Source organism: Podarcis vaucheri (genome assembly GCF_965113315.1).
Source record: "Podarcis vaucheri genome assembly, contig: SUPER_10_unloc_1, whole genome shotgun sequence".
NCBI classification, from domain to species: domain Eukaryota; kingdom Metazoa; phylum Chordata; class Lepidosauria; order Squamata; family Lacertidae; genus Podarcis; species Podarcis vaucheri.
In genome coordinates, this window is record NW_028118809.1 from 2,328,950 (window position 1) to 2,343,763 (window position 14,814).

At 41.8% G+C, this 14,814-nt stretch overlaps 1 protein-coding gene across 3 annotated transcripts in view; it reads right to left on the minus strand.

The window, feature by feature from the left end:
- Positions 1–14,814, minus strand: part of PLXNB2 (plexin B2) — a 347,353-nt gene that overhangs the window by 79,662 nt on the left and 252,877 nt on the right. For all 3 annotated transcript variants that reach the window (XM_082242442.1, XM_082242444.1, XM_082242443.1), the window contains exons 7-10: positions 13,047–13,147; positions 7,799–7,925; positions 2,715–2,865; positions 393–504 (exon numbers count right to left, since the gene is read on the minus strand). In XM_082242442.1, the coding sequence (XP_082098568.1) occupies positions 393–504; positions 2,715–2,865; positions 7,799–7,925; positions 13,047–13,147 (491 nt within the window). The remainder of the gene's footprint in view (positions 1–392; positions 505–2,714; positions 2,866–7,798; positions 7,926–13,046; positions 13,148–14,814) is intronic.

Consider the following 14,814-nt stretch of genomic DNA (forward strand, 5'->3'; position numbering starts at 1 on the left):
TTTTCACACACACCCCAATATAGTCTAGCTGCTCACAAAGTCTGAGGGACAGTGGACTGGCCCCCTGCTGAAAAGGCTTGCTGACCCCTGACCAAAACCAATCCCGCAATCGATCAACATGTTGGACATGCCTGTCTTAGATATATTATATCATCAAAGATCAAATGCAGTAGAATTAAGACATGGTGAACGCACAATACGGAAAGATGAAGTAAGGCAGCATGTTTTTCGTAATATGCTTTGTGGAGCCTGATGAAAGGGAAGCAAAAGTACTGTGCAAATAAAATAGGAACACTTCAGTTCACTCAAGAGACTTCACTATTATAATATTTGAATGCATGTTGGGTTTGCTGGATAGGATGGAGAATGAGGTTAGGCAGCTAGATACGTACGGTTCATTTTCAATACGGTTTATGGCTTCTCCACAGTCATAAAAAGGATATGTACCCGATGCAAGAAATATATTATCACCAAAGGTCAGACGCAGTAGAACCAAGACATAATCTACCAAAAGAAAAAAGAAAAAAAAGAGAGATTGATTTGCGTGGGGGTGCTTTATAATTAATACTTGTTGGTACAATGTTAATGCCTATCCAATATATTTCTTGAAGTTGTGGGGGTTAGTGTGAGAACCTACGGTTCACCCTAAATGAAACTGCATTAAGCGTCCAGGAACTAAATGGAAGAAAACCTGTAAGAAGTATGATAAAATGTTTAAAAGTCCCCGATTATTAGATCAGGAAAATGCTTATTCAAAAGGGACAATGTATTCTACAACTGAAAAATGCAAGTCAGAAAAACCAAGGAAATTAAGGCGCATGAATTCAGAAGATGGTGTTTTTTGTGTTTGTTTTTTTTTTACACTCTCAGGGTGTGCAATTTATGAATCACACACTATGAATAAAACAAAAGGAGTTTCTGAAATAACCAGTATGTGTTCAAAATAATAAGCAAAACTTAGCAATTTGGAAAGCTGGTCAACTTCCTCCATATACTTCCTCCATTAATGGGATTCTAATCTGGATTATTGCTGAACTCAGGATCAAGAGCTGTATATAAAAATGGGAACTTCCTCAATGAGGCTTCCAGCTATTCCTTTTCCGGAAATCATTAAACCCCTCTGACAAGTTATTTCACAAGCTATTGAGCAATTTCAAACTCAGCTTTCTTCTAACAGCTTTTTGAAAGAGTGGTGACAGCTCAGATTTAAACCCACTTTCTGAAGAATTCTATTGAAAATTCCAGGTTGTTTTTCACTTTATCTCATATACTGGGGTCAGCTGAAAATTGTTGTTGTTGTTGTTTTTTTTAAGTGCCAGTTAATTCCAACTACTGTATGTATGTATGTATGTATGTATGTATGTATGTATTTAAAATGCTATTTACAAGTATTTGCTAAATCTTCTCAGGAGAAATGGCTGAGATTTCTTACAGTCCACTGGCAACTACTGACTCTCACATGCAACAATCTATAAAATATGGCATCATATGGCATAAAGTGTGTGCTTGCTACTGTCAATAAAAATTTATGGATTGCTAACAAGCACAAAATGCATATATAAGGCCAGAAATGAACAAATTTCCACAGTAATTATGTATCATCAACAGAGATTGCCTCTGTTAAGGTTCTCATCTTTGGAACTTGGGTACATTGTGTGGGCATTTTATGAGGTCGTTTTTCCTTGATCTTGGGAATGTGATGGGGCACACAGCTACCAGGACCAACATGGCAACAACATCAAAATTTCCAACACAGTTTTCATTCTTCATTAACCAACAGGGGCTCTCTAGTGCTTACCAATGTTGAAGGTGAATGCATAGCATGGGGAGGGGGACCAATGGGGCTGTTGCTGCCACCACCCAGCCCTGACAGGAATCAAGAGTTAAAGGGCACCATACTTGCCTTGCCCCGGGCACTGCCAACCCATGCTATGCCACAGCTTGTCCTTCACTCTTTACAGGTTTAGTGCAGGCGGTATTGGGGGTAGTGTGGCTATTGTATGTAGCAGCTGCCAATCTTTCTAATTCAAAAGGATGACTGGTTACACGTCTTGGGCCAATACGAAGAGCAATAGGTTAGGTAGGGAACGTATGTGTGCTTCCAAAGCAATTACTACAAGTGCCGTATTTTTCGCTCCATAAGACGCGCCTGACCATAAGACGCACCTAGTTTTTAGAGGAGGAAAGGGGGAAATCCCTTGGGATCAGGTCACAGTTGTGCAGCTTCTTTTGCAAAGGGGGAAAGCCCCATTTTTTTGAGGATCGGGCTCACAGTTGTGCAGCTTCTTTTGCAAAGGGGAAAAGCCCCGGTTTATTTGAGGATCAGCTCAAAGTTGTTGAGCTTACTTTGCAAAGGGAAAAAGTCCTATTTTTATGGGGTTCAACTCACAGTTCTGCAGCTTCTTTAGGAAAGGAAAGGGAGCCATTTCTACAGTTTCCAGACAGATAATCTAATCAGCCAGTCACATGTTGCTGGGGAAACAAACAGGCTCCGTTTGCAGAACATTCAACAATGGAGGCCTGGGCAAGGGGCTGGGGCCAGAAAGGGAGCCAGCGATCGACCACACATTCACTCCATAAGACGCACAGACATTCCCCCTTGCTTTTTAGGAGGAAAAAAGTGTGTCTTATGGAGTGAAAAATACGGTAGATACCTTCAAAGTTGGAAAGACCAGGCATATATATTAAATGTGAAGACCTGCTCTTTTATTTACCTTGGCCTTTTGTAGTTGGAGGGATTTCAGCAGGAGGCTCGCAGGTAATAGTCCCTTCTTGTAACACCGCCTCACTCCTTGTTTCCCCAAAATGACACCAAAGCCGGTCATCTCCATTTAAAACTGGGAAAGGGCTGAGAGTCAATCCTACCTGGAAATGCAAGCAAAAAGAGGTTGTCAGAAAGCAACAAATAAGAAAAAACCGTGGATTCCTACATGGAGGAGGCAGAGAGGAAGGGTAACAGGGACAGTAGCAGAGAGGAAGAGGAAAAAGAAATGGAAGCAAATGTGTTGCACTGGTGGGAAAACCCCCCGAAAAAAGCTTACTAGTGCCACATGTTTTAATATTACAATAATGTCCTCTTCGCTGATAACTAGGATTCTTAACAACCTTATTGTAATTAAGGGGCCATAGTTCAAGGGTAGTGTTTAGCATCTCAAGTTGAAAAAGAGTAGCATGATTGCAAAAGACCCTGGGGAGCTCCCACCAGAATAGACAGTACCAGAAAGGTCTGACTGTGAAACACAGCTTTTTATGTTCAAGCCTCAAGCCAGAGGATGGCAACACAGAAATCAGGGCTACATTCAAAAGGAGTGACAAAATGGCTTTAGGCAAGCACTATGTACATTGCCTGATGCAACTAGGCACTATAGATCACTTTAGAACACACACACACACACACACACACACGAGCAGAATAGTATTTTAAAGTAATCTATTTTTTATAATTTTTATTCAGTTTTTAGCAATATAACCATTTAAGAATACACAACACTTATACAGTGGTGCCCCGCAAGACGAATGCCTTGCAAGATGGAAAACCCGCTAGACGAAAGGGTTTTCCGTTTTTGAGCTGCTTCGCAAGACGATTTTCCCTATGGGCTTGCTTTGCAAGACGAAAATGTCTTGCGAGTGTTCCGATTTTTTTTCGCTTTCCCCCCTTTTTCTAAGACGCTAATCCGCTAATAGCCTTTTAGCCGCTAATCCGCTAAGCCTTTAATAGCCGCTAAGCCTTTAATAGTCGCTAAACCACTAATAGCGCTAAACCGCTAAGCCGCTAATAGGGTTGCTTCGCAAGACGAAAAAACCGCTAGACGAAGAGACTCACGGAACGGATTAATTTCGTCTTGCGAGGCACCACTGTAGATCCTCGATCTGGATAATGCAGAAACGAGGGGGGGGGGAGGAATATTTCTAATTGAGATAAAGTCATTTGTTTAATTTAAAGTATAGCTATGAAATCAAATTACTTTCCTTATTAGGTTATTAAGGAAATGGAACCAGAACTAACATCCTACAAGACTATATAGGAGTATTTCTTCCGATATTCTTAAACTCCACCTTGCCAAGATCAGTATTTTGAGAGGCAGCTGTTCCATAAAGCCAAGGTAAAATAATTCCAAATATTTTGGGAGATTCGTGGCACCTAATTTGCTGTTCTCTTCTGTAGTCCTCAGAATGTCATTCCTCAAAATGCAGAATGCAACATAGATCAGAACACAGAACGTAGATCTGTCCTTTTGGTACCTCCAAAGGAGGATTGCTCATAAAACAAGACCAAAACTAGTTTAAAATGCATGATAATGATAGTGACTCCAAACACCCTCTCTGTTGCGCTGGGTATGTGTGTGAGGCCTGATGCAAGTCATTTCGGGACCAGGGAGGATGGGTTGAGCTGGTCTTGGTTCTGCTAAATCCCAAGCTGGCACAACTGATATCACATGACACCCTGCACCCTGACTTCTGTCCTAGCCGGCAAGTGGGGGGCTTGCAGGTGTGGTTGTGGTGATGCCGCTACCTAACCAGGAATTTGGACCTGCAGGGTGACATTTGCACAAAACTATCTTTGAAGGAGGTCACTTTAAAAAAATAAAAATAAACTAAATCTGAACACTATTATGGTTTGGGGAAGAAGGCATTTTGTTCTCCCACCCTAAAAATATTGCAAACTAGCTGTGTACACTGCAAACTGTGCAGTGCTGTTCTTTGTAAATTGGATTGAAAAGCACACCATTTAAATTTTGTGGCACAGCACTCTTGATTGGTGCAGACTTCCATAAGAAGCTATAGCGTGCTTTGGTCATTCTGTCCCATTCCACTAGGAAGAAAGCCTGGGGGATTCATTGAAGTAGAAACAGAAATATCCCCAGTAAGTATTACAACCTTAACTGAAAACCCTTCTTTTCCCCTTGGCGAAAAGCTTGGCAGAGATGGAATTACACTCTGTCATCTTGTCCTAAAATGTGCTAGAAAAAAAAGAGAGTGTTCTGCAGGATCTGTTTTGTTTTGGCTTTTGGAAAGCACAAACGCAACATCTATTGAGCACAGAAGTTATTCAAACTTTTCCAACATAATTAAAGCACGTTAACCACACTGCAACAATAGCCGGAGGACACAGCGGGAGTCACAAGTCAGCCTGGAAAGAATCAAGACGCTTGTTTTGAAAGGGCAACAAAGACAAACTTTCCTCCAAAAACCCTCATTCACAATTGGAGAGATGAAGTAGAGCTTTGGGCTGCTGGGGGACAGAAATAAAAAGTTTCCTGACAAAGAGGGATGTCTGGTGGCTTCGTCAGCCTCAGGGAAAACAGCCAACTGAGCATTCAAGTGTTTGATTATTTCTGTTATATAAGGAAACAAGCAGCTGGAATGAAGGTGAGAAAACAGGGTGGGTTAAAAATTTGCTTGAATTGACCGGATGCTTGAGGACACACCGAGCTATCTGCATGCTCTCTCTTTTCTATGTTTCATTCTGCTTTTGTCCACTGTTGTGTGACTTTAGCAATTGTACAGCCTATTTCCCCCCCAACTGAGACAGTTTTCCCTTTGGGAACTGTAACATACCTGTAGCGAATAAATGAACCATACGAAAAAGGGAATCTAGCTCTATAGACAGAGTGTACGGAAGTGCTGTGTGTGTCCTCTTGTTCTAAAATAAATCATTAAAAAACCCCACACCTTTGTTTCCCGCCCCCCCCCAAGGAGAACATTTTCTTTATTCTATAAAGCAGTGCACTTGTTCTGTCATTTACACAAACACTTAACATTTAGGTGGTCTGAAACTTCCATTACTTCTTTTAAATTGGGGTGTAGAAACTCCGGCTCACAGATCAGAAGTGGACTGCGAGGCCACTTTGCCCAAATCATACCCACTGGTACATCAGTTGACGCTACTTAAAAGAAAAGGGTGTGTGTGGATGCTTCAAACATCACTTTACAAAGGCCTTAAGACAGCCGTTGCATTTCCTTTTCAGGCTGAAATGGGAGCATGCGGTGCTTTTTATCAGGGGATACTCCAAGGTACACAGGGCTGGCACCTCTTTTTGTTGTTGTTAAAAAGTGTGGCACATACTGTAACAACTTCTTGGTGAGTAAGGTAAAGGTAAAGGGACCCCTGACCGTTAGGTCCAGTCGTGACCGACTCTGGGGTTGCGGCGCTCATCTCGTTTTACTGGCCAAGGGAGCCGGCGTACAGCTTCCGGGTCATGTGGCCAGCATGACTAAGCCGCTTCTGGCGAAGCAGAGCAGCGCACGGAAACGCCGTTTACCTTCCCGCCAGAGCGGTACCTATTTATCTACTTGCACTTTTGATGTGCTTTTGAACTGCTAGGTGGGCAGTAGCAGGGACCGAGCAACAGGAGCTCACCCCGTCACGGGGATTCGAACCGCCGACCTTCTGATCGGCAAGTCCTAGGCTCTGTGGTTTAACCCACAGCGCCACCCACATCCCTTCTTGGTGAGTACCAGCACCTATTTTTCTAGGGGGGGGGAAGCACTCGGAGCACGGGGGCTGTTGGGAAGCCTTTGAGTCTCCTTGCATTCCCCTCTAGGACTGGGAGTTTGAAAGGGCACAGTCATGCATCTCTGACAGGTAGGAGATGTCATTATTTGACATGAGATGTCCTAATGTTATGTGATTGACAGGCGTGTGGTCCTGGCCAGCTGTCAAAATTTGAAGCACGAGGTTGATCCTGAAAAAGATCTGGCCCATGCAGCTGTAAAAGTTTCCCAGCCCTGTGTGAAGTTGTTCAATGTGTACTTTGGGAGTCTTGTGGACCAGGAGAATAACAAGTTTCATCGTGTTAGGAGCAAAGGGAGTGACATCATGCTGATTCAGATCATTTAGCTGGGGGGCAGGGTGCCTTCTGAGGCATCAGAGCTGTTCAGCTGGGGGGCGGGAGGCCTCTTCCACCCCCCAGCTGAGCAGTTCTGTGAAGCCCCATGCTCTTCAAGCTTGCCCTTGGAGCTGAGAAGCATTAGAACTCACTTTCTGTGTAGGGCTGGGCCATGTATCTCGGAAGAAGCCGCTGAGATAAATTCCATATACCCGCATTTAGCTGCTGATATATCACAGTGTTGAAAACGAAGTATCGCCTAGCCCTAGCACTAAACGAAATCACCAGAGGGTGAACTGTTGTGCGAAGCATAGTGACAATCTGCTTAGCTATTTCCCCTGTTGCACTTCCAAGATGAGACATGAATCCCAAACTCATAAGGCAAGGTTCACTGAAACCCCACCTACGAGCAGTGGGAGAGTCGTCTAAACTTGATAGTCCTTGAAAACAATTAGAAGTTCTTCTCAGTTAAAAAGTAGACGGCAAGGGGAAGGGATCCCTTACATTTTTTTTAAAAAAATGATAAGCATATGAGCTGCTTGCACTCTTTCCCCCCTCTCCCCTCCAACTGCAAGAGCCCTAAGGAACTGTGCCAGAGGTTTGTGCCCAGTGCTAGCTCACTGCCATCCAGCAACTCTTTCACAAGTTTTTCCCCTGCCTTCAAGTAGGCGCTGGTTGTGAGCAGAGGCTGGATGATCCGCAGAAGGCTTTCACTGTGCAATTAACAAGATGAGTAAGTCCATGGCAGGGGGTGGTGCTGCGGACCCCTTGGGTGTGTTCCGCGGACTCCCAGGGGTTCCCAGACCCCTAACTGGGAACTGCTGCTTTAGAACATTGCAAAACAAATGCACACATAATTATATGCAAAGGCAATTCTCTCACTCCTCACACAATGCACTATGATTTGGATTCTCTCTCTCTCTCTCTCTCTCTCTCTCTCACACACACACACACACACACACACTTACATTGCCTGTGGCTCCCCGGCTCATATTTTGAGGGTAAGCACTTGTAATATTCAGGCAAATGCCATCTGGGCTCCAGAGCCAGTGGTTTTCCTGAGCTGATCTTGCACAGTCTTTTTTCCTCGTGCATCTGGAATAAATAACAAAATTTAAAGTTACATTTTAAAAATCCGCACTCATTAACCCAAAATACAAAAGCATTCAAATGCATAAGCACTGGCGGTGGAAAGGTGGCATAGAATGTGTGCTTAATATTTCTTTTCTTCTATTCTGTTTACTTATTATTCTTTATGACAAGATAATTACCTGTTAGCATTTTCAAATTACAACAACAAACGTTCAAATATTTATCTTAAATTCAATGAACTGTACACAAAGTGGGGAGGGGGGGGACCCTAACCTAGTATTCAAGCAACATGTTAACAGAAAAGTAGTTTAGCTGTTAAGGAACAATATTGTGCCTACAGAGTGTGGAAATCTGGAGTGTTTTGCTTATTCCTTAACACACTGCAAATTTGTCACCAGGTCTTTAGTCTCAGCCTGAGGCTTAGCTCTGTCAGCTCATGCTTGAGTCACAAATGAAAACATACATCCTTGGCTATAAGATTGACTATTCCCCACTGCTGCTGGTAAAGTGAACTCAAGGAAAATTCTTGAAATATGAAACCACCTTCAGGTTCTCTCCATCATTATACTGAATCCAGTAGATGCAGAGGTGCCAAGCAGAATTGTAGAGAGAGCAACACAAGGATACCTATTGCGGTCTCTGGATGGCTAAATAATTTACTGACATGCCTTCCTGAAATGTAAACTATCATGTAGGGCAAGTGCAGCAAACACACTGCATAACAATGGATAACAACAAGGAGTCTTCCGACATCTTAAAAGACTGACAGATCTGTTGTGGCCCCAAACCTTCTATGGCCAGAGCCAGTTTCATCAAATGCATCATTTTGTGTCAATGAAAAACTAGAAGCTCAGTATTTGCCTACACTAAACTTACACAATATCACCTCTGCTAATCGACAATGGTTCTCAGGGTTTCATAGAAGAGTCTTTATAATTCCTGTCTGGAAATGCTGGTAATCTGTTATGTATGCTACAACAGCAGCAAGAATACTTATTGCAAAGTATTGGAAGACACAAGATCTACCCACTCTGGAAGAATGGCAGATGAAACTGATGGATTATATGGAATTGGCAGAAATGACTGGCAAAATCCGGGACCAGGGAGAAGAGTCAGTGGAAGAAGATTGGAAGAAATTTAAATACTATTTACAGAAATATTGTAAAATTAATGAATGTTAGAATGGTGTTGGATTGAAGTTAAGGGGTTTCTAGCTGTAATGGTATAAAAGAATATGAAAAAAATTGGATTCTTAACAGGTAAATTTAGGTTACAATATATCAAGATTAAAGATCAGGATAAAATAAGGAGGGAAAGGAATTGCTGAACTAATAAATTGAACTGGAATACAAAAAGGGGAGGTATGAGGAGGTCCGGGAAACAAGTAAATGAAAGATAAGTGATGAAAAGATTGAATTGTTTTTAACTATTTTTATTTTGTATTTTTTCTTTTCTCTTTTTCATTTTGTAACATTGTAAAAACCTTAATAAATATTTATTTTTTAAAAAATGGAAATGCTGGTAATCTGAACCAGGTATCGTCTACAGGAGTTCCTACAACTCATGAGTTCTATAACTACATCCTTTCTCCATCAATACAACTATTGCTTACAGTATGGTACAGGTGAGCCCTAACTTTGAAAAAATAAAATAAAAATAAAGTCATGCTGACTGCAATTCCCAAAATTGCATTTGAAAGAAAACATAACCGGAGCAGATAATTTAGTAGCAAAAAAATGCAATTCGGTGGCTTGTGGGAGATCAACTGGGAGGCCTGTGCTGAACTCAGAACCTTTTCCTTTCAGTTGTTTGGGGTGGCGGGAGAGTAAAGAGCCAAATATCGGATCATTGGCAGCTGCAGTCCTTGGAAAGGCCTAGGACCTCTAGGAATTTGGTGCCTCATGAAACATATATCATCTGCTGTGGATCTGCAGCCTTCATTTTGTGACTGGTATTGCAGCTCCCAAAGACACCAGGCCTAGATATTGTGTATGACAACAATAGCTGGGAAATTATTATTTTATGTTATTGTTTGCCCACTCTCTGTAACACCAATATCCTTGAACTCGTTTCCCCCTTGTTGAAATTATAGATATCTGCATTGGGTTCCAATATTTTTCTGCTGCTTTTTAATGATTTAAATAAAGCTTGTTTACAGTGGACGCTCGGGTTGCAAACATGATCCATGCGGGATGCACATTCGCAACCCGCAGTGGTGTGTCTGTGCACGCGTGGGTTGCGACTCAGCGCTTCTGTGCATGCGTGCCCGCTGAAACCTGGAAGTAACCCGTCTCGGTACTTCCGGGTTTCGGCGGTCTGTAACCCCAAAAAAAACGCAACCTGAAGCGTCTGTAACCCGAGGTATGACTGTATTTTGTTTTTTTAAACAAATAAACACATGGTGTGGATTTCTGGAAAGCAATTCCAATTCTGAATCCAGTGCCCAGACTGTGTGTGTGTGTGTGTAGGGTGTATGTGTGTGTGTGTGTCACTGAAGAAGGTTTTCGATTGACATAGAGACTCTCATTCTGACATTTGGACCTGCAACAAATTTCTGCAGTATGTCTTGTACCTGTTCACGATTCCAATCACGCCCTATTCTAGGACACTCCATTCCATTTCCCAAAGATTTCTAGTCTCCATCCACCCCCACCCTGCCCAAAGCCAGCCAGCATTTCATTGCCCCCGAGCGTACAATGCTTCCTGGGCTCTTTTGTGTGTGGGGGGGTCCTCTTTAGACACTTGGAGACTTAATTGTCTGTAAGTGTATGTGATCAAAACTGGCTGTTTGCTGACAAAGACCTTTGAAAGTCTTTAATAATGAGGTCAGGAGTCACCATGAGAAGTCTTAGAGAAAAGCTGAGATTCCCCCAACCCGGCAATATGCAAATATGCCTTTGCATTCATAGGTAGTCAGCCTCTCAGTCAAATTAAATTGTGTGGTTTCCTCTGCATTTCAAGTATGTATATATAGAGGGGTATTCTTCGTTTGGCTTCATGATAAGCTTTGAGGCAATTTTACTGCTGCAGTTAAGATGTTTGCAGTGGAAGTAGGATTCCTGAAACCTATCTCCTTTTTCCTATAATTAAGTAAACCTTGTATGCCAGTAGCATGCACTTCATATCACAAACTCCCACATGGTTCTGCCATGGGGTTAATTAACCTGGAAGTTTGAAGCAGAGGAGACTAACTTAGAGTCATCTTCACCACCCCTTACTTATTTAAAAATAAGCCTCCAGCCATGCAAAAGCTTTCGTTCAGAAAATGCTAAGCCTACTTCAGAGGCATAACAGTTACGCCAGTGTGTTCAATGATAGGCCCAGGTGAGGGCCTATAATTTAATTTCAGAAGAAAAAAACCTCACTTTCAATTTCAACTTCTCAATTTCAGAACAAAAAGAACAGTCACAGGTGGCGATGTTCCCCCAAATAATACCTTGCAAAAGATTTCAAGTTCAATCAGCTGTTTGTGTTCTCACCTCATAAGAGGTATGAGAAGTCCAGTAGCTCAAAATAAGCAATTAAAAGCAATAATAAAAGGAAAAGGAAGGCCACAAATTTGGAAATCCATGTATCGAGCTTGATCTCTTTTCAGCTCATCAGCATCTTTTATTTGTATGGTGCCTTTGCATAGTTTAAGTCACGGTCAAGGTGGCTGACAACATCGAATTATTTACGTAAGTCGCTCTTCCAGTTGCAGAAATATAACAAAATGTAAACCGTTATAAACAATCAGCTACCGGTAATTAAAACACCTCAATAAATAGGGAATAAAATTCCCCATGTAGCAATAAAATTCCAAAACTAACAATAAAATCCCAAAATATACTCCCAATAGCAGCAAGAATAATGCATCGCTGAGTTGCATCCAATCTCAGCCCAACCTGGAGTAGACAATGAAGACAATGGATGTAAAAGGCAAAAGAGTTATACCAATCTGAAGAGATGCCAGAGTATATGGAATTGTAATTGTTAATCCTTATAGTGATTTGGAAAACGTCCCCCCCCCCACTTTTTCACGTTCTCACTTTTTATTCTAAGTTGTTTCTTTTCAGTGTGTGTTTTTTTAAAGAAACCCTAATAATAATAATAATAATAATAATAATAATAATAATGGTGATGGACGTGACTAACTTAAGTTCATTAATGGCTCCTGTTGGAATTGAAGGAAAAACCACAGCCAATTTGAGCTACACGGAACAATGGTCCAATGGTCCGATTTATACCATTCCTATGTGTTGTGGTTCTGAAGAAAAGCTATGACAGACCAACACAATTTAATTTTGCTATTTAGGCGTGTTACAGCAGCAGAAAGCGTTTTAGAGAAATCTTCCAATGTTATGAGGAGATTTCCTGTTAAAACACTGAAGATCTCTGCTTTTATCTCGGTTTATTTTGACTTCTCATAGCTTCCAGCTTGGGAGCACGGAGGGCTAAGCAAACAAGAGTGCTGTGTTTTTTTGTTCTTTTCTTTTTCTCTGTCTTTAAAATTTGTATGTTTAGCGTGTCAATAAAGTTCTGACACCCTGGTAGGAAATAATCACTACCAGGAATCTCAACTGACTTGAAGGTGTATATCATGAGAAAGGAAATGGAAAATCTACCTCATCCATAGTCAATGTGTGTTTGGTAGAAATGGAAGGCAACTTTTTGCCACAACACCCTGAATATAATAAATTCCAGCATGTCTCTCGGTAGCAGACAAAAACTTTGTACCCTTAAAACATCAGAAACCTAAAAGCAAAATTGAAATTCAGTATGGTTCTCTTCCCTCCACCATCCAAAGATTCCCAAGTGCTGTTTTTCAGCTGGAGGGACTGTAGTAAGGAATGTTTAGAGTTAAAATACTAGAATAAGACTATCACCAGATAAATGCTAGATATTCACCAGCTGTGGCTTGGCAACCACCATTTTCATGCAAATTATATACAAGCTATACAGACAAAATATGCAAATTAGCTTCCTCCCTGCTGCTCATTATATGTTTACACTGTGGTAATTTGTGATGAAGAGTTTTCCCCAGTTCTGGTACAAATGCTTTGAAGAAATCATTCAGCATACATGATATTCTGAAAAGAAATAACATGCATAATACAATATATCCCTGTAGCATGGAATACTTACTTTCCCTCTGTTACACACCAGCCGCAATACGGATCCCGGGCTTGAATGCACAGGTCACAGGTTGAGTAACTCGTACATTCTTGGACAGGCAAGCGAAACACCTAATAAGAGTAGATACATCTAATAATAAATTACAGGAAAGTGCTTTGGTTATGAATAGATTATATAACTCTAATACGCTTTTCATATTTTTGTACCCCTAGCCAATTCACAATTTGTCCTGAGCTCACAGGAATTTGCTTGCATCATCAATATTTGCAGTAAACTTAAGGTCATGTTTGGGGACAAACCACTTGAGGCCACTGAGAACCTCTCCTAAAAAAAAATATAGCATTAAAAAACCCAAAACAAATAAATTAAAAGCAGCTGTGTAAGAGAGATGCTGAGGTAGTGTGCTTTAATCCTTTTCCCTCTGCTGTTTTCCGGATACAAACCCCCAACTCCAAAGCTAAAATTTGCCAAACTAAGCACCCACGCACACCCACACACCTAAATGCACACTACTCATTATTACCAGTGTTCGAAGCTCCCATTGTTCCAGGTGCATTTTGCAACAGGGAATTTCATTAGCGTGAGCAGTTTCTGAGCTCTGGGCGCAGGACTGCGCCTAAGATTTCAGATTAAAACTGCAAGTGGAAGGAAAGGAGGACCTTTTTCTGCCTCCCCACTTCCAGCTACTCTCTGAAGACTGGAGAAGAGACCCTCTTAAGAATATTAGCGGGGTGGCCAGTGGTGGGACGACGACTAGACCATGTGAAAAGTGAACATAATATTTTAGCTGCAGTTCATTCATTCATTAGCTGCAGTTCATTCACAGCTTTGTATTCTTGTTATAAAAAAGGGTGCCTAGACATTTCATTGTTGCACCTATAACCTAGGTTTAAGGTGTGGGTTAAACCACAGAGCCTAGGACTTGCCGATCAGAAGGTCGGCGGTTCGAATCCCCGCGAACGGAGTGAGCTCCCGTTGCTCGGTCCCTGCTCCTGCCAACCTAGCAGTTCAAAAGCACATCAAAGTGCAAGTAGATAAATAGGTACCGCTCTGGCGGGAAGGTAAAGGGCGTTTCCGTGTGCTGCTCTGGTTCGTCAGAAGTGGCTTAGTCATGCTGGCCACATGACCCGGAAGCTGTCTGCGGACAAACGCCGGCTCCCTCGGCCAATAAAGCGAGATAAGCGCTGCAACCCCAGAGTTGGTCACGACTAGGCCTAATGGTCAGGGGTCCCTTTACCCTTTATTCTTGTTATAAAAAAGGGTGCCTATAACCTAGGTTTAAGGTGCCATTTAGCTCCTAGCTTTCATATCTCAGTTTCTAACACTGATTATTACTCTGGTTTCAGTCACGGTGTTCCGTTGCACCAGAAGCGGTTTAGTCATGCTGGCTACATGACCCAGAAAAGCTGTCTGTGAACAAACGCCGGCTCCCTTGGCCTGAAAGCAAGATGAGCGCCGCAACCCCATAGTCGCCTTTGACTAGACGTAACTGTCCAGGGATCCTTTACCTTTTTACTTTTTTTCATCACCAAAAAAGTCTCAAAAGTTACTATGATGCCATGTTTGCGTATTCCTCAAGGAATAGTATTTCCAAATATACCAATATCTAAAAGCACAGAAATATTTTAAATAGGACATTCAAAGCACGTTATACATGATCAGATTCGGATCTACCTGTTGGTATTTGATGTGGTCCGTGATGCTAGACACCTGGAAGTTTCAGAGCAATTTTATCCCCAAGGGATTGCGTTTAGAATTTCATTTGTTTTGCTTCATT